Source organism: Solea senegalensis, linkage group LG1 (assembly GCF_019176455.1).
Source record: "Solea senegalensis isolate Sse05_10M linkage group LG1, IFAPA_SoseM_1, whole genome shotgun sequence".
Taxonomy (NCBI): Eukaryota; Metazoa; Chordata; class Actinopteri; order Pleuronectiformes; family Soleidae; genus Solea; species Solea senegalensis.
Genome location: NC_058021.1, coordinates 2,758,281 through 2,772,311, shown reverse-complemented (window position 1 = coordinate 2,772,311; position 14,031 = coordinate 2,758,281). Strand labels below are relative to the sequence as shown.

Genomic DNA, 14,031 nt, shown 5'->3' with positions numbered 1-14,031 from the left:
TTGGTCTCCACCAGTTCCCAAAGAAAATATGTCTTAATTAAATAAGGTAACTCTTCAGATATTGCCTTGTTTTCTTCTGTGATTACCGGTGAGTCTTTGGTACTTTGGTACTCAGATATTTTGTTGTACAGACCTGATGAGACTTGGTCACAGAAGGTCAGAGGTCACAGAGGTGTTGATAATTAATAGCTGAATAAATTTAAAGACGAACCAAAAAAAAAGAGTAACACCAAGTTCTGATTAGCTAATAGAATTTTCTAAATTTAATATAGACACACATCATTTTAACACCCTCATGTGATCTCTGGCGCCCCCTTAGGTTGGCAACCGTGGAACTAGAAGACGACGTCCGTCTGTGTCAAATTGTTATTTCGATTTTTTTTCTTTTATTTGAGAGAGAACGAATGGTCATTTTTACATAATCATTCTGAATTTTACTTGAATGACATATTTAAAATGATCCATGAGAAGCAAAGATGTTTTCTTCAGTCTGTCGGGACTGAACACACACTGGTTCGCAGCCGTACTGCGATGAATTGCTCGGCTCTTCTTGTCGCCTGTAAATAAAAAACAGTGGTGACTGGAGTTCATACATATTTGTGCGATAATGTATTCTATTCTATTTCCAGGTTGTTTATGGTTAATGTTACAAACACTTTCTCCTCGAGCTGACGTGACGTGAGCTCGCGCAAAAAAAAGAAAAGAAAAAGAAAACATATTTTCCCAGACATCAAAGGCATTTGTTTTGCAATTACAGCTGAACCAAGTCGACTTAAATGCAAAAGGCCGCGGCGGAGACACGGCGAAAAGGTGTCGCTGATTAAAGCGGCTTCTCTGGAATAAACAACATAAATGAATACATAAATAAAGGAGCGAGAAAGGCTTTGGGAGTAATGACTGCACATCAGTGCAGCACCGACTTTATTCTCAAACACATTAGAATCTAAAAATAATAATTAAAAAAAACAAAAACATTTTTTTGTTGTTGTTGTTGTTGTTTGATGGTCGTTGTTGCCCAAAGTCCTTTTCATCTGCCAACGAAAAAAACCAAACAGTAATACAAAGAGATACAGAGCGAGAGCTGCCGCTCGTCAATCATCGTTAACACTAAACAAAAACTTGAATTGATTTTTTTTTTTCTTTTTTAAAACAACATTAAAAAGAGTCTGCCCAGCAACAATAGTTATAGTTTCTTAAATAGCCTCTGAGCACAAGAGGAACAGAGATGGTAAAAGAGACCATGAAGCCCAATCAACCTCTCTCTCTCTCTCATTAACACTTCACACACTCACACATGCAGTTTGGATCCAAATCAATATTATCAACAGACATATGCCAGGAGGAGGAGCTGTCATCGTACAAAGGACTCGTTCTGTTTTCTTTTCTTTACACAAAAGAAATTCATTATGTCAAAGACTAAATTACACTGGATTTCTAAGCCTCGCAGCCAGAGAACAATTAAAAAAAAAGGTACACAATTCATCTCCCTGCTCCTGCTACTTCAGAATCACGTTACATCATTATTACATTATTATTTCTTTTCCTTTTTTGTCTCTATGGACAATGTATTGGACCTCGATCCATACTGCAACAAACCAAAAGGTTTGAATTTATATAGTTAATAACGAGTGGGGGGGGGCATTATGTGAGAATGGGTTTTGTCGTTAACCCCTTTTTGTTTGTTCGTCTGTGTGTTGTCGTGTTCCTTTGGTCGAACAATATTATCGCAATTTTGAGGTAAAAGGGAGAAAAAAAGAAAAGAGAAAATCTGTTGGTTTTAAAATGGACAACTCACAAAAATTATGTTACAGCAATTTACAGTTTCTGCTCTTCAGAGTCATTATGGAGCTGATGGTACACGTCATTTTTACAAAGTGTGTGCGTGTGTGTGTGTGTGTGGAAACGCAGGGCCGGGCAGAAAATGGGACTTTTTGAAGTACAGTATATACATTTACAGCAGAGTAGCTGCACACCTCTCACTGCTGGTGTGTGTGTGTGTGTCTGTCTGTGTGTGTGTGTAAAATTCAAACGGTTGCATCTCTTATGCACCAAAAAAAAAGAAAAAAAGAAATCAGTTAATAATAAGAGAGGTTTTGTGTCCTGTTCCTTTAAGGAGGATTAATGCCCACGTATTCTGTTCCATCATTCAGCTGTTTGTTGTGTTAAAACTCAGGTTTTTCAGGTGACGTCTCGAGTCGGTCGAGGTCCCTCTCTCCCTGTCTCTCTCTCCCCGTCTCTCTCTCACGGGCGGATGTTGACGTGCGTCTGTGTGTCGAGGTGAGGCTGGAGGTTTTTCCTGGTGTGGCAGTTCAAGGGCTTGGTTGAGATTTTGGTCCTGAGATTAGCTCAGATACAGAGGTTTGTCTCTCTGCGCGGCTCTGCACGGAGGAGAGGAAACAACAACGTGTCGATGTTATAACCAGAAAAAGTCAGAAGACATTTAACATTTCAATGTTGACGACATCCAAACTATGAAGGAACATTCATGCACTCAGAGAACGCACTGTTTTACAAACTGGAGCCTGACATTTGAAGACATTCTGGATCTGTATAGCACCATGGTTCTCAGTCTGTGGTACGTGGACCACCAGTGGTACACAAACTTCCTCCGGTGGTAAAATCAGAAATACTTTTCCTACTGTATAAACTAGTATAAAACCACAATAAAATACTGATAATTAGAGTCACCGTATCTCTCGCTCCGAATTCAAAGGGAAATCTGAATTTCAGAATAAAAGTGACAGCCTTCAAATTACTGATGTTTTTTTTTTCTTGTGGCAAAATTAAACAATATAAAAAGTGAATTACTCTTTGAATATGAAACTAAACAACTGAGATGAAAAAAAGTAATCCAAGTACTTTAAGGTTCTCAAACTGTGGTATGTGTACCACCAGTGGTACACGACTGTGTGCATAGAAAATGAAATAAATAATGAACCAAATAAAATAATTATACTCCATCTTAATCTAATTTCACTTCACCAGTGTGTGAAGTAAATGTGAGGAAGAGGAGGATGATGAGAGAATAAATAATCTGCCTCCTGTGAAAAGTATTTCCACCACTTTATTTTAACGTTGTTGATAAAGAGCTCAGTATTTTGTCAGGTGATATAAAAAGTTTGAAAAACCACTCGTATAGAATTTACCGTCTTACATAAACATGACAAACATGATCTGTGACGATATCGCAGAGATATACACGTCTGAAGTTGTTAAATGGGACTGAACCATGTCAAATTTAAATTGCCACCAAATCTGTAATCTGGATTAGACAAATTGGCACATATTTACACATACTGATGTGTAACCCTAACCTACACATTACAAAATATCCAAATGTAGACAGGAAGTAGCCAACAGAAGGACAAATGACAATATAACATATACATATATACATATACATCCTTGTATACATTTTTCAAACATCATGCAAACTTTATAGACTGTACTCACCCGTTGCCGTGGTAATCTGTGCTCCAGTCCAGAGACGGTGGGTGATTCGGTGTGTGTCGCCCCAGCTGGTGGTAGTCCACCGATGATGACATCACCACTCCATTATTCATCATGCCTCCACCTATTCGCTGGTACTCAGACTGAAGGGATGGAAGGTAACCCTGGAATAAAAACAACATCAGTATGTTGGTAAATAATTTGTCACTTTTATCCAAAAATCAAGTTCAAACAAATATGACTTACTTAAACCTATTCCTACTATTATGATCAAGTTTTAGTCGGAAATGAGGATTTCCTACGGGGTGTTCCCTAAACTGGAACATGCCCTCAAGTCCGATTTCCAGCTCTTAACCAACGGTTAATTGTACTTTTGTTTTATTTGTTTCACATTGAGTTAAGTCAGGCGTACGTGACGCTATGCTACGCTATGCTACGCTATTTGCGTGTGCAAATTACTATGTAGAGCGTTGTTATTGACTGCTATTGAAGCTACTGCTGACAGTGGCTAGCCCGAGACAAGTGTGCGTCCATGTTTTTGTCCGACCTCTCTACTGGAATGCTGTCGACTCATGACCTTGACCTTGACGAACTCTGATCCAACCTTTTGTCACATTACATAGGTGGTGCTAACAGCTAAGCTAACAGGTGAGTCCACGGATTTGTTAGTTATTTTGGACGTAGAAAATGTAAAAATACATCCACATGTTGCTTTTCAGATGCTTTGGTGTCGCAAATGTTCGCTCAGTTGTTAGGTTAACCCCCCCCCCAACCCCGTTACACTGAGAGCGCCCTCTGCAGGACCACGTGGTAATTACCTCAGAGAGTCTGATGCAGTGTAGGCCGTGTATCTTGAACCCAAATGGGTTTCTAAGGTTCGAGTCTGAACCACATAACCTCTGCGGTGTTCGTTATTTACAAAATGAAATGTGGTAACTGTAAACCCTACACCAGAGGTCTCAAACTCGCGGCCCGTGGGCCACACGAGACCCCCCCCATTGATCTCCTGTGGTCCATCACTTCATGTGGTGTTACAATGGGTTTTTGATTATTTGTCATAAATATGTTTATTTGTTGGGAACTTTACGTCATTCCAAAACAAAACACTTTTATGTTGAAAGTCTCCGAAATATAATCACAAATCTCATTGTTTTGGTATCAAGATGGAACATTGTGATATAACCTTAACACAAAAAGTAAGTCAATTTGGGTTTTGGTCAATTATTTCTTCTTGGCTGTAAATCTTATAGCGTTGCAAAGCCTGTTTATTTCCCTTTTAAATGATGTCACATTTGTAAGGAGAAAACGTTTGAGTGTCGAGCAGCAGAGTCGAGTATGTGGGTTGCACCCGTGAAAATCTTGCCAAATCTTCTCTGCCATTGCCAAACATCTTATTCTGCTATTGACTGTTGTTTGGTGTCGTTTATTGGAATCGGATGATTGAAGTCTGAAGAAACAAGACGTACTGGCAATTTAACAAAAGTCTGTCCCTAGTGGAAACTCCAGTAAATGCGTAGTACACATCTGGTATCAAGTAGACCTCGGGCAGATACAGATTTTAAGAAAGTACTAATTCTGCATTAATTGTTCAGTTTATTGGCGTGACATTTAGAAAGTAAGACAGATGCAAGAAAAAGTTTGGTTGTATATTTTGTGTATGGCTTATTTACTTCCTCCTAACTACGGGAATTAGTCCACAGGCAGAAAATCAACCTCCGTCAAATGGTTTTCTGATGAACACGAACACACATTAAGTGGGAAAGGAAACAGAGGAGTCGCAGGTTCATCAGCACTAATTACAGACAGGAGGGAGGAGGAGGGAGGGAGAAAGGGAGGGAGGGAGGAGGGGACAAGACACGAGGTTAGAGGAGAGGAAGAAGAGAAAAGGAAACGCAAGTCTCAAACTGTAAGAGATGAGAAAATGGGAAAAAATGCGCGAAGAGCAGTAACGAAAAGCGCAGGAGTGTGTGTGTGTGTGAGGGAGAGAAAGAGAGGGAAGTTAATCTGAGTGCTGTGAGCAAAAGAGGAGGACAGCAGGTGGTTGGGTTCTCCCCCTTCTCCTCCCCCTCTCCTCCTCTACCTCACCTATTCATCCATTGTTTAGCAAATTCTTCTCCTTCACTCCTTCACAAAGACCCCATCTGCCTCTTTTGTCTCTCTCTCTCTCCCTCTCTCTCTCTTTCTCCCCCCTCCCCCATCAGTTCCCACTCTTCCCTCAGAGAATAAAAAGTTGGGAGCTGTGTCACTGTGTCCTCTCCCTTTTTTATTTTTTGCTGAGAATATGCAAAATGGGTGAGAAAGAGGGGGATTATGGGAGTGTGGGATTGAAAAGAGCACTATTAAAAAAAAAAAAAAGGGAAGTGAGAGCTAATCCATCCACAGTTTAAAAAAAAAAAAAACTATGTGAAGGAGACACTCACGATAATATTGTCTCAGACCATGATTTCTCTGCAATTCCCACTTCTTAGACGGAGAAACTATCAGGACACACTGATGGACTTACACTGAGAGACGGACCGGAGTCAAACATTTAAACATCTGTGATTCAAAAGTGAATTTTCTGTTGGAAAAATTCAGAAACCTGGATGAAAAATGGACGAAATCCGTTGTAAAGTCTTGAGATTTTGCAATTTGACCCGAGTAAACAGCCCAGGATCAAACTACAGCAGACATGTTAGCAGAGGAAGAACATGTAGCTAACCTCCATGTTCTCTCTCTCTCTCTCTCTCCACTGAGTTCAGCCTCACAGCAGCAGGAGGTCGTGACAGTACAGTACAGTCACCTCCTGCTGCTGTGAGTCAGGATGGGACCATGCCACTGTTTTTGTGGCCGATATCACAAACTCGAGAATCTACCGATACTCATATCAGTCCTAAGTGAGTCATTTTAGAACATAAACTATGAAGCTGTTAACAACACATTAGAGCTGAGTCATTTTAAAGACTGTGCAACAGATATTGAGAGAAGAAATAAACTAAAATGCTTACTCAGTAGTGAAATGATCTGTTTGGGACGTCCCTAAACGCGATAAAAAATAAAAATAAAAAATGACATCAACAACAATGTGCTTTGGGAGAATCTGCATTTGGGACGGCATGTTTACCGGATTGTGATTATAATGATCAAAACGACCAATATACTAGTCTGGGAAAACAATGATATCAAAGCTCGAGCGCATGCATGAAGTGGGAGTATTTCTGTGGCCGCGTCACAGCCTTAGCTTGTATACGACACCGAAGATAAGAGATATAGTATAAAGATAAAAGATATAGTATAAGACATATAGATATATAGTATAAAGATAAAAGATATAGTATAAGACATATAGATATATAGTATAAGACATAGATATATAGTATAAAGATAAGAGATATAGTATAAGACATATAGATATATAGTATAAAGATAAAAGATATAGTATAAGATATATAGATATATAGTATAAAGATAAGAGATATAGTGTAAGACATATAGATATATAGTATAAAGATAAGAGATATAGTATAAGATATATAGATATATAGTATAAAGATAAAAGATATAGTATAAGATATATAGTATAAAGATAAGAGATATAGTTTTCTGTTTCCGCGTGGGTGGGGTGGTAAAAGAGATTTAACTGGATATTGTCAAAACTATCTTGACTTTATTTATCTGAGGCTTCAATAGTTCAGGTTTGTAGAAATCATGTGTGACAGTGCATGTTGGGGGCGTGGCCTCAATAGCCCTGCAGTAAGTGAGTAGTGTGCCAAGTGCTTATGATTGAAGAATAGCATTGATGTTCAACTGTATTTGCATCAAATCTGATTGTTTTAGCCAAAGATTATTATTTACCAACTGTATTTTATGTAAATCTCCTTGTTTATTCCTGTTCATTCCCATAAATTCCCACATGGAACTTTCCAATTCAGATTAGTAGGGAATTGCCAAAGAGTGGTTCAGGGAGGGTGAGACTGAACATACCTCGTAGCATTAATGAAGAACAGACGAGCATGTTGGTGACTCACCTGTGAGATGCCAGGGGAGTGTGTCATTCCCAGTGAGTGTCCACTGAGCTGCTGGTGCTGGTGGTGTGGACTGTGCAGTCCACCCAGGTGTGCCTGGTTATGGAGGGGAGAGGTGACCTGGAGAGGAGGGGTGGACGTTGACACCACGCTGCCCAGGGACAGAGCCCCCTGGTGCGGGACACCGGACTGTGGCACAGTGCCTCTGGAGGACAGAGCCTGGAGCTGCGGGTGCATCTGGGTGTGAGGAGGGGACGGGTGAGGGCCGAGGCCGGGGCTGGAGGCATGGGAAGGGTGGGACGGGTGAGGGTACGACATGTACATGCCTGGGTGCTGAGGGGGAGGGAGAGGGTGGGGGTGGGCAAGTGGGCTGGAGGAAGGGTGCTGGCCCGGGTGACCGGGGTAGACTGAAGGTTTGGGTGTGTACATTGAGGTAGAGGAGGAGTGGGGCAGCTTCATTTCAGATGGGTCGTTGTAACTCTGGGGAAACAGAAAAAGTGTGTCAGAGAGTTTCTTGTGATTTTCCAGATTTTGACCCCAGAGAGACCTGAAGCTTGTCATGTGGGGGTCACAGCAGCCTGGTTAAGTCCAGTTAAACAAGATCCTGGAGCATGTATGTGGTTGCCCAATTTCTGTGCAGCTCGTCATTGTGAAAGACAATTGATTTACCTGGTTAAATAAAAAAACATAAAAATGCCCTTGATTGCAGTTCATTTTGGTCGCTGCAAACACAGTCTGAGATAAAACAAGGAACCGGACTGTGGTCTTAGGCTGCTAGTGCCTATGTGACTATTTTCATAATCGATGAAACTGATGATTATTTTCTCTCGATGAATCGAGTATGTTGGTTCATAAAATGTAAAATGTAAATGATTTTCTGAAATGCATTTTGTTTAATTATTGAAAAACAACCATTATTTTAGTAAGTGATTAATCGGTCCTGTTTGAACGAGGACCCTAATCTTAACATTTATCCAAGAAAAAACAAACATCAACATTTTCACTTTCATCTTGTTCTTGGCTCTGGAAACTCATTTCAATTTTGTATTTACACTGAATTCACATAATAAGACTTATATATTGTGATGCCTGTCACTGTTTCTATGTGGAAAAGTGAGTCTGATGTGAAATGACAGTGATGTTGATGATGATGATGATGACACTCTCAGCTGCTTTTTAAAAACACGAGTAAAACAAATGATTCCCCAGAGCCGTAGAGGTAGTTTCATTGTGGAAAAGCGCGGGAAGTAAATGAAAGGAACATTTTCTCCGAGATAAACTGACAATTTGGCACAATTTTACTTTAAGGGTGAAAAAAGAAACCACCCTGAAGAAAGTTTTTATTATTTTCCTTTGCTCTGTGAATAAATGTGACTTGATTTCAATTACAAAGTAATAAAAAACTACTTTTTTTTTATTAAATAAATGAACAAAAATAAAGTTGAACTGAAAATATTGATCAATGTGCTGAAGATAGTGATGACTGAGGCCGTGTGTTTACCTGTGACACCAGGCTGGCTCTGTAGGCAGCCAGTTGTTTCAGATACTCCTTCTTTGCCGTCTCGGTCTTCTTCTTGTACATCTGAAACACAAACAGATTTTAACAGTGTGGGAAATCGTATAACATGCATCAGTAACTGCCTCAGCGTCAACTCCGATTTAATTGATATGATCAATAATGGTGAAGAATAGAGGATCTACCTGTTTCTGTTCATCTCCCAGACCGTCCCACATGGAGGCCACTATCTTCGACACCTCCCCGAAGGTGGCGTTGGGGTTCTGGGCTTTGATGTTGGCTTGCGTGTCCCTGAAGAACAAGGCGTAGGCCGACACTGGTTTCACTGGTTCGTTGGGGTCCTTTCGCTTCTTCTTCTTTGGTGTCTTTGGTTTCTTGGAGATGTCCACCGTGGCCGGCCGCTTCTCTGCTACGCTACCATGCTAACAGGGGAAAAAGGAAGGAAAAACTCAACAAAGACAGAGGTAGGAAAATGATGGTTGGTGATACGGTATGTTAGTGTTCTGGGTTTTCTACGGCCGATGCAGATATTAAAGAAATCAGAGCAGCAGAGTTATTGATAACAAATAATACCAAAAAAACGCTCAACACTAAGGGGTGGGTGGATTTGGTGACATATCGTCGTCCCTGCTCGTGCAATACGATAATCAATATTCCAGGACAAATGTTCATGTTTTAACGAACAAATGAAGGCACTCTTAAGTAAACAGACACTCTTTTTTTCAGTGAAACAGATATCTGTACGGTTGTCCTGTCATGTATTGATTATCACTGAATCTGATATTATTGCTTTCATGGACCACGTGTCGTATCACGAAGCAGGTCATCAAAAATACAAAAGCAAAAGAGAACTTTTGGATGGAAAAGTATTTGTGAATTGAAACAAGACAGCATCATTTCCCCCGTCGTTTATCTTAAAACGTGATATTCTAAAAAAATGATTTCTGCTGCTGACTGCTGTGGGGAAGTTCCCCACAGCAGTCAGCAGCAGAAATGATGAAGCTGTTGGATGAGCAGCAAATGAGCAGTTAAAGACATTTAAATAAGTGTCTCCATGGCGATGACAAATCCAAGATTAACTCACAAATTGATGCACGAGCAATGACTGCGGATCTTAAACCGAAGTCTGTGAGGAGACGTACGAGTGTGTGAAAGATGTTCAATGTTTTCTCAAACGAACCATGTCAATTAGTGCTAATTACAGATAAAAAAAAACCCACTTAAAATAACATGAGTTATTATGTTTCCATTAATAAATGAAAGGTGATTTGTCGTGAAATGAACAACTGCTTTTTTATAACCTGATACACAAATAACAGGAATGAAGTGTGTAGGGAAACATGAGTGTGTAACATTAGCGTCGTCATTTAATGACATGTTTTCTCAAATGAACCGTGTCAATTAGAGATAATCGCCGATAAAACGATTACAATTAGTTGAAGAATAAAGTTTCTATTAATAAATGAAAGATGTTCTTCTCATGCATATTTGTTTTTTAACTACAACATTTATCAACTGTTTTGATTCATTCATCCATTATTTTTCCAGTTTTTGTTAATGATAAAAACAGAGATTTAGGTTTCTCGGTTTCTTAAATAAGAATATTTGCTGGAATCATTGAAATCTTTTGTGGACTAAACAAGAAAATCGATAAAATTATGATTTCGAGGTTTGGGAAACACCAATCAACATTTTTCAAAATGTTCTGATATTTTACGGACCAAACGATTACTAAACTAATCAAGAAAATATTCTAAACTTAATGAAGGAATTTAGGGAATTTATTGGCAGAAACTGAATACATTTTTTAATGTCTGTTGTCCATTCTAAAGCCTCAGATAAAGCCTTTTATGTGTAATTTAAAGCTTTCCAGAGGCAAACCAAGCATGTGTAAAGACAGTTTTGAAATCCTCCTCAGTGACCATAAAGTCGCTGCAGCAATTATTTGATTTCTAAATTAATCGCCAACTATTTGATTCGATTAAAGTTGAGTGTTTTTCTCAATAATCAAAACAAGTATTTTTTTGATTGCATGTGAATATTTTCAGGCTTCTTTGCTCCATACAACCAAGAAATCATGACAACAGAATCAAAGTCAACAAGAATAAAAACTGATTGAACAGGATCAGACAGCGAATCGATGAATTAAGAAAGAATAGAATTTTGAATTAGAGTACAGTCGTAGTTAATACGTTCACTGTGTCATGTGTTCATGCTCCATCTCCTTTTGAATCTACCACACAGTAAATAATGAGCAACAGCTTGACTTCTGAACATTCTGAAATTATATTTATAATATCTGTGGGAAAAACAGCAGTTGGACATCGTCTCCAAATCGTCCAGCCCTAATTGCAACGTGCAATTTAGAATAACTTTCTTTTTGCTCAAGACGACAGTGTTATTCAACACTACAGTAAGAGTTTCGTTTCTGTAGAATATGAGCAGCCCTGCCTGCCTGTCTGTCTGTCTGTCTGTCTGCCTGTCTGTCTGTCTGTCTGCCTGCCTGCCAGCCCTATGCACAGTGCTGGTTTCAGTGTGAGGCACCTAACAACGAGTGAGCCGATTTCCATCTCGTTGATATGCAGGGAGAATGGGTCTATTATGACACATAACATTAACATAACAACTCCTCACTGTCTACACACACACACACACACACACACACACACACACACACACACAGAGGTTTGAGCAGCTATTCTTCTGAGGTCAGGCATCATTTGAAAGCCTTAACAAACCTTAACATAACTACTTAATTCATGCCAAACCCGAACTTTAACCGAACCACAATTCAAACATTAGCCCACTTCCTAAGAAATGAGGTTCTGCTTCATGAGGACCAGGTTTGGATCTCTACGAGGATTACTGGTCCTGACGAGGTCAGTGTTTGTGGCCGAGAATGTCCTCAAGAGGTAACACACACGCGCACACACACACACACACACACACGCACGCACACACACAGAGTGAGAGTGCTGCTCCAGCTAAATAAGATATGAGATGAGATATGACTCAGTAATTCCTAGAAACAGCAGATACAGTGTTTGTGTTGCATATAAGCAGCCACAACACTGAGAGCAGTAAGTGGTTATATAACGTAAACAGACACTAATCCCCCTCCAGAACTGTTATAAAATCAAGGCTAGTTGTAGATGGAGGTCATTTTGTTCTAAATCTCAAAGCTTTATCTAAATGTGTTCAACACCTTTTAGTTTGAGCCCAAATGAGGAAAAAACCCTGCACCACTGTGACTCACAGGTGGTTTTTTTGTTGCTGTTTAAATTGACTGTTGAAAGATGAAATAGTGAGTGTGTCTAAACCTTTGTTTTACTTTAGGATTACCACTGTGAAGACAGAATTTGATCTTTGTTGGATGAAGACGAGAGAGAGAGATGTCTGTGTCTGTGTGTGTGTGTGTGTGGGGCAGAATTGATCTGAGCTGTTGAACAAATATTAGGCAGAGTCAATACAACAACCTCTGCAGATCAGAGGTGAGGTTATCAAAATCAATGTTCAAAGAGGAGCAGGACTATGAAGGCTACAGTTTGTAGCGCTGCAATCTGCCAATTAATCAATGAGCAACTTGTTTGGTCCATACAATGTAAGAAAATGTGGAGAATTATTGATGGGTGTTTCTCCAACCTGTGCACACACACGTTTAAATGATTCATTTGTTATACAGAGCAAAGGAACTAGAACATATTCACATTTAAGAAGTTGAAAAAACTTAATTTAGGAGTTGATTAATCGCTGCATCCTAACAATTTAATGATGTCAGTGGGTCAAAAGCGAAATTCAGTCATTAAAAACAAGAGTTATGGAACCAACCAGTGAATGGAAAAACAGGTGCTAATGTATGTGTAATGTGTTTGTTTGTTTTACCCTGAGTCCATCATCATTGTCGTCTTCATGTGCCGAGCTGGAGGGAGACGGTGTGGCGGATTTACTCTCTGGTGGAGAAGGAGAATTGTGGGTAATGGAGTTCCCGCTCAGCCCCAGCTGTGACTGGTTAATGGTGGACAGCTGACTCTGCTGACTCATGCCCGACTGGCTCCTGGGTCCGAGCGCCGCTTCGATTGGCTGTTGGCTGCTGGTGAAGCGCGAGTCGGAGTTCACCATCTGCTGCATCTGTGCAAAAAGGATAATGGCAGTGAACGACTGTGACTGTGGCAACTTTCAGGCAACATTTATGCAACATGTAAATGTTCTCTCTTCACCCTCTTAATCCAGCCAGTGAGTGGCTGGATTATGGACTTTAATGATGTTTAATACTGACACCAATATCACCGTCTTGAATTCTCACAATCGATGAATCTGTTGATTATTTTTCTCGATTTATCGAGTAAATGTCAAAAAAGTGTTAACCAAACGTGGAAATGATGATGTTCTCGAATGTCTTGTTTTGAAATGATTCAGTTTTCATGATTTCTTTGTTACACGGTGCAAAGAAAGTAGAAAATATTCACATTTAAGAAGCTTTAAGAAACAACTTTTAAAACACTGAAACCGATCACGTGACCAGCAATGCTTGATACCAGGTTCATACACTAACAGTGTAAAGTCCAATAAAAAATCCTATACATCACATGATTCACTATGCACTGACTGCACAAATGTAAACAGCAGCATTTTAGCTGCTCTGTGGGAGAATATGTTTTCACACAATGTCTTTGAAGTAGCTTGAAATGGCACAAATGTGTTTTCAACAGCTTCATGGTTTGAAAGGTCTGCACCGGACTGATATCGGTATCGGACACAAGAAAAATGGCATGGTCAGTTTGTGATTGGCGGTCACAGGTCATGGTTTGTATCTTAGATTCCACACCAGGCTGAACAGAAGGTGCTGAAACTGTATCTGAGTGACATAACGTGTTCATGTAACAGACCTACTTGGACTGTGAAACAGGCTCTGCCTGCGCCCGACAGCATTCTGTACAGTCAGTGAGCATCAGAGTCCAGGATTCACTAATAATGAAATCTGATAGTAACCACGGCAACCGGCAACACAGGTCAGACAGAAGATGGGATCAGAAGCCATTTAAAACCCCAATTCCAACTCAG

General features: G+C 39.9%; 1 protein-coding gene across 1 annotated transcript in view; it reads right to left on the bottom strand.

Moving 5' to 3' along the window:
- Positions 1–883: 883 nt before the first annotated feature.
- tox (thymocyte selection-associated high mobility group box) overlaps positions 884–14,031 on the bottom strand; it is a 46,983-nt gene continuing 33,835 nt past the window's right edge. Inside the window, exons 6-11 of the mRNA XM_044039516.1 lie at positions 12,853–13,098; positions 9,156–9,392; positions 8,956–9,036; positions 7,458–7,934; positions 3,454–3,614; positions 884–2,378 (exon numbers count right to left, since the gene is read on the bottom strand). Of these exons, the coding sequence (XP_043895451.1) occupies positions 2,342–2,378; positions 3,454–3,614; positions 7,458–7,934; positions 8,956–9,036; positions 9,156–9,392; positions 12,853–13,098 (1,239 nt within the window). The 3' untranslated portion in view covers positions 884–2,341. The remainder of the gene's footprint in view (positions 2,379–3,453; positions 3,615–7,457; positions 7,935–8,955; positions 9,037–9,155; positions 9,393–12,852; positions 13,099–14,031) is intronic.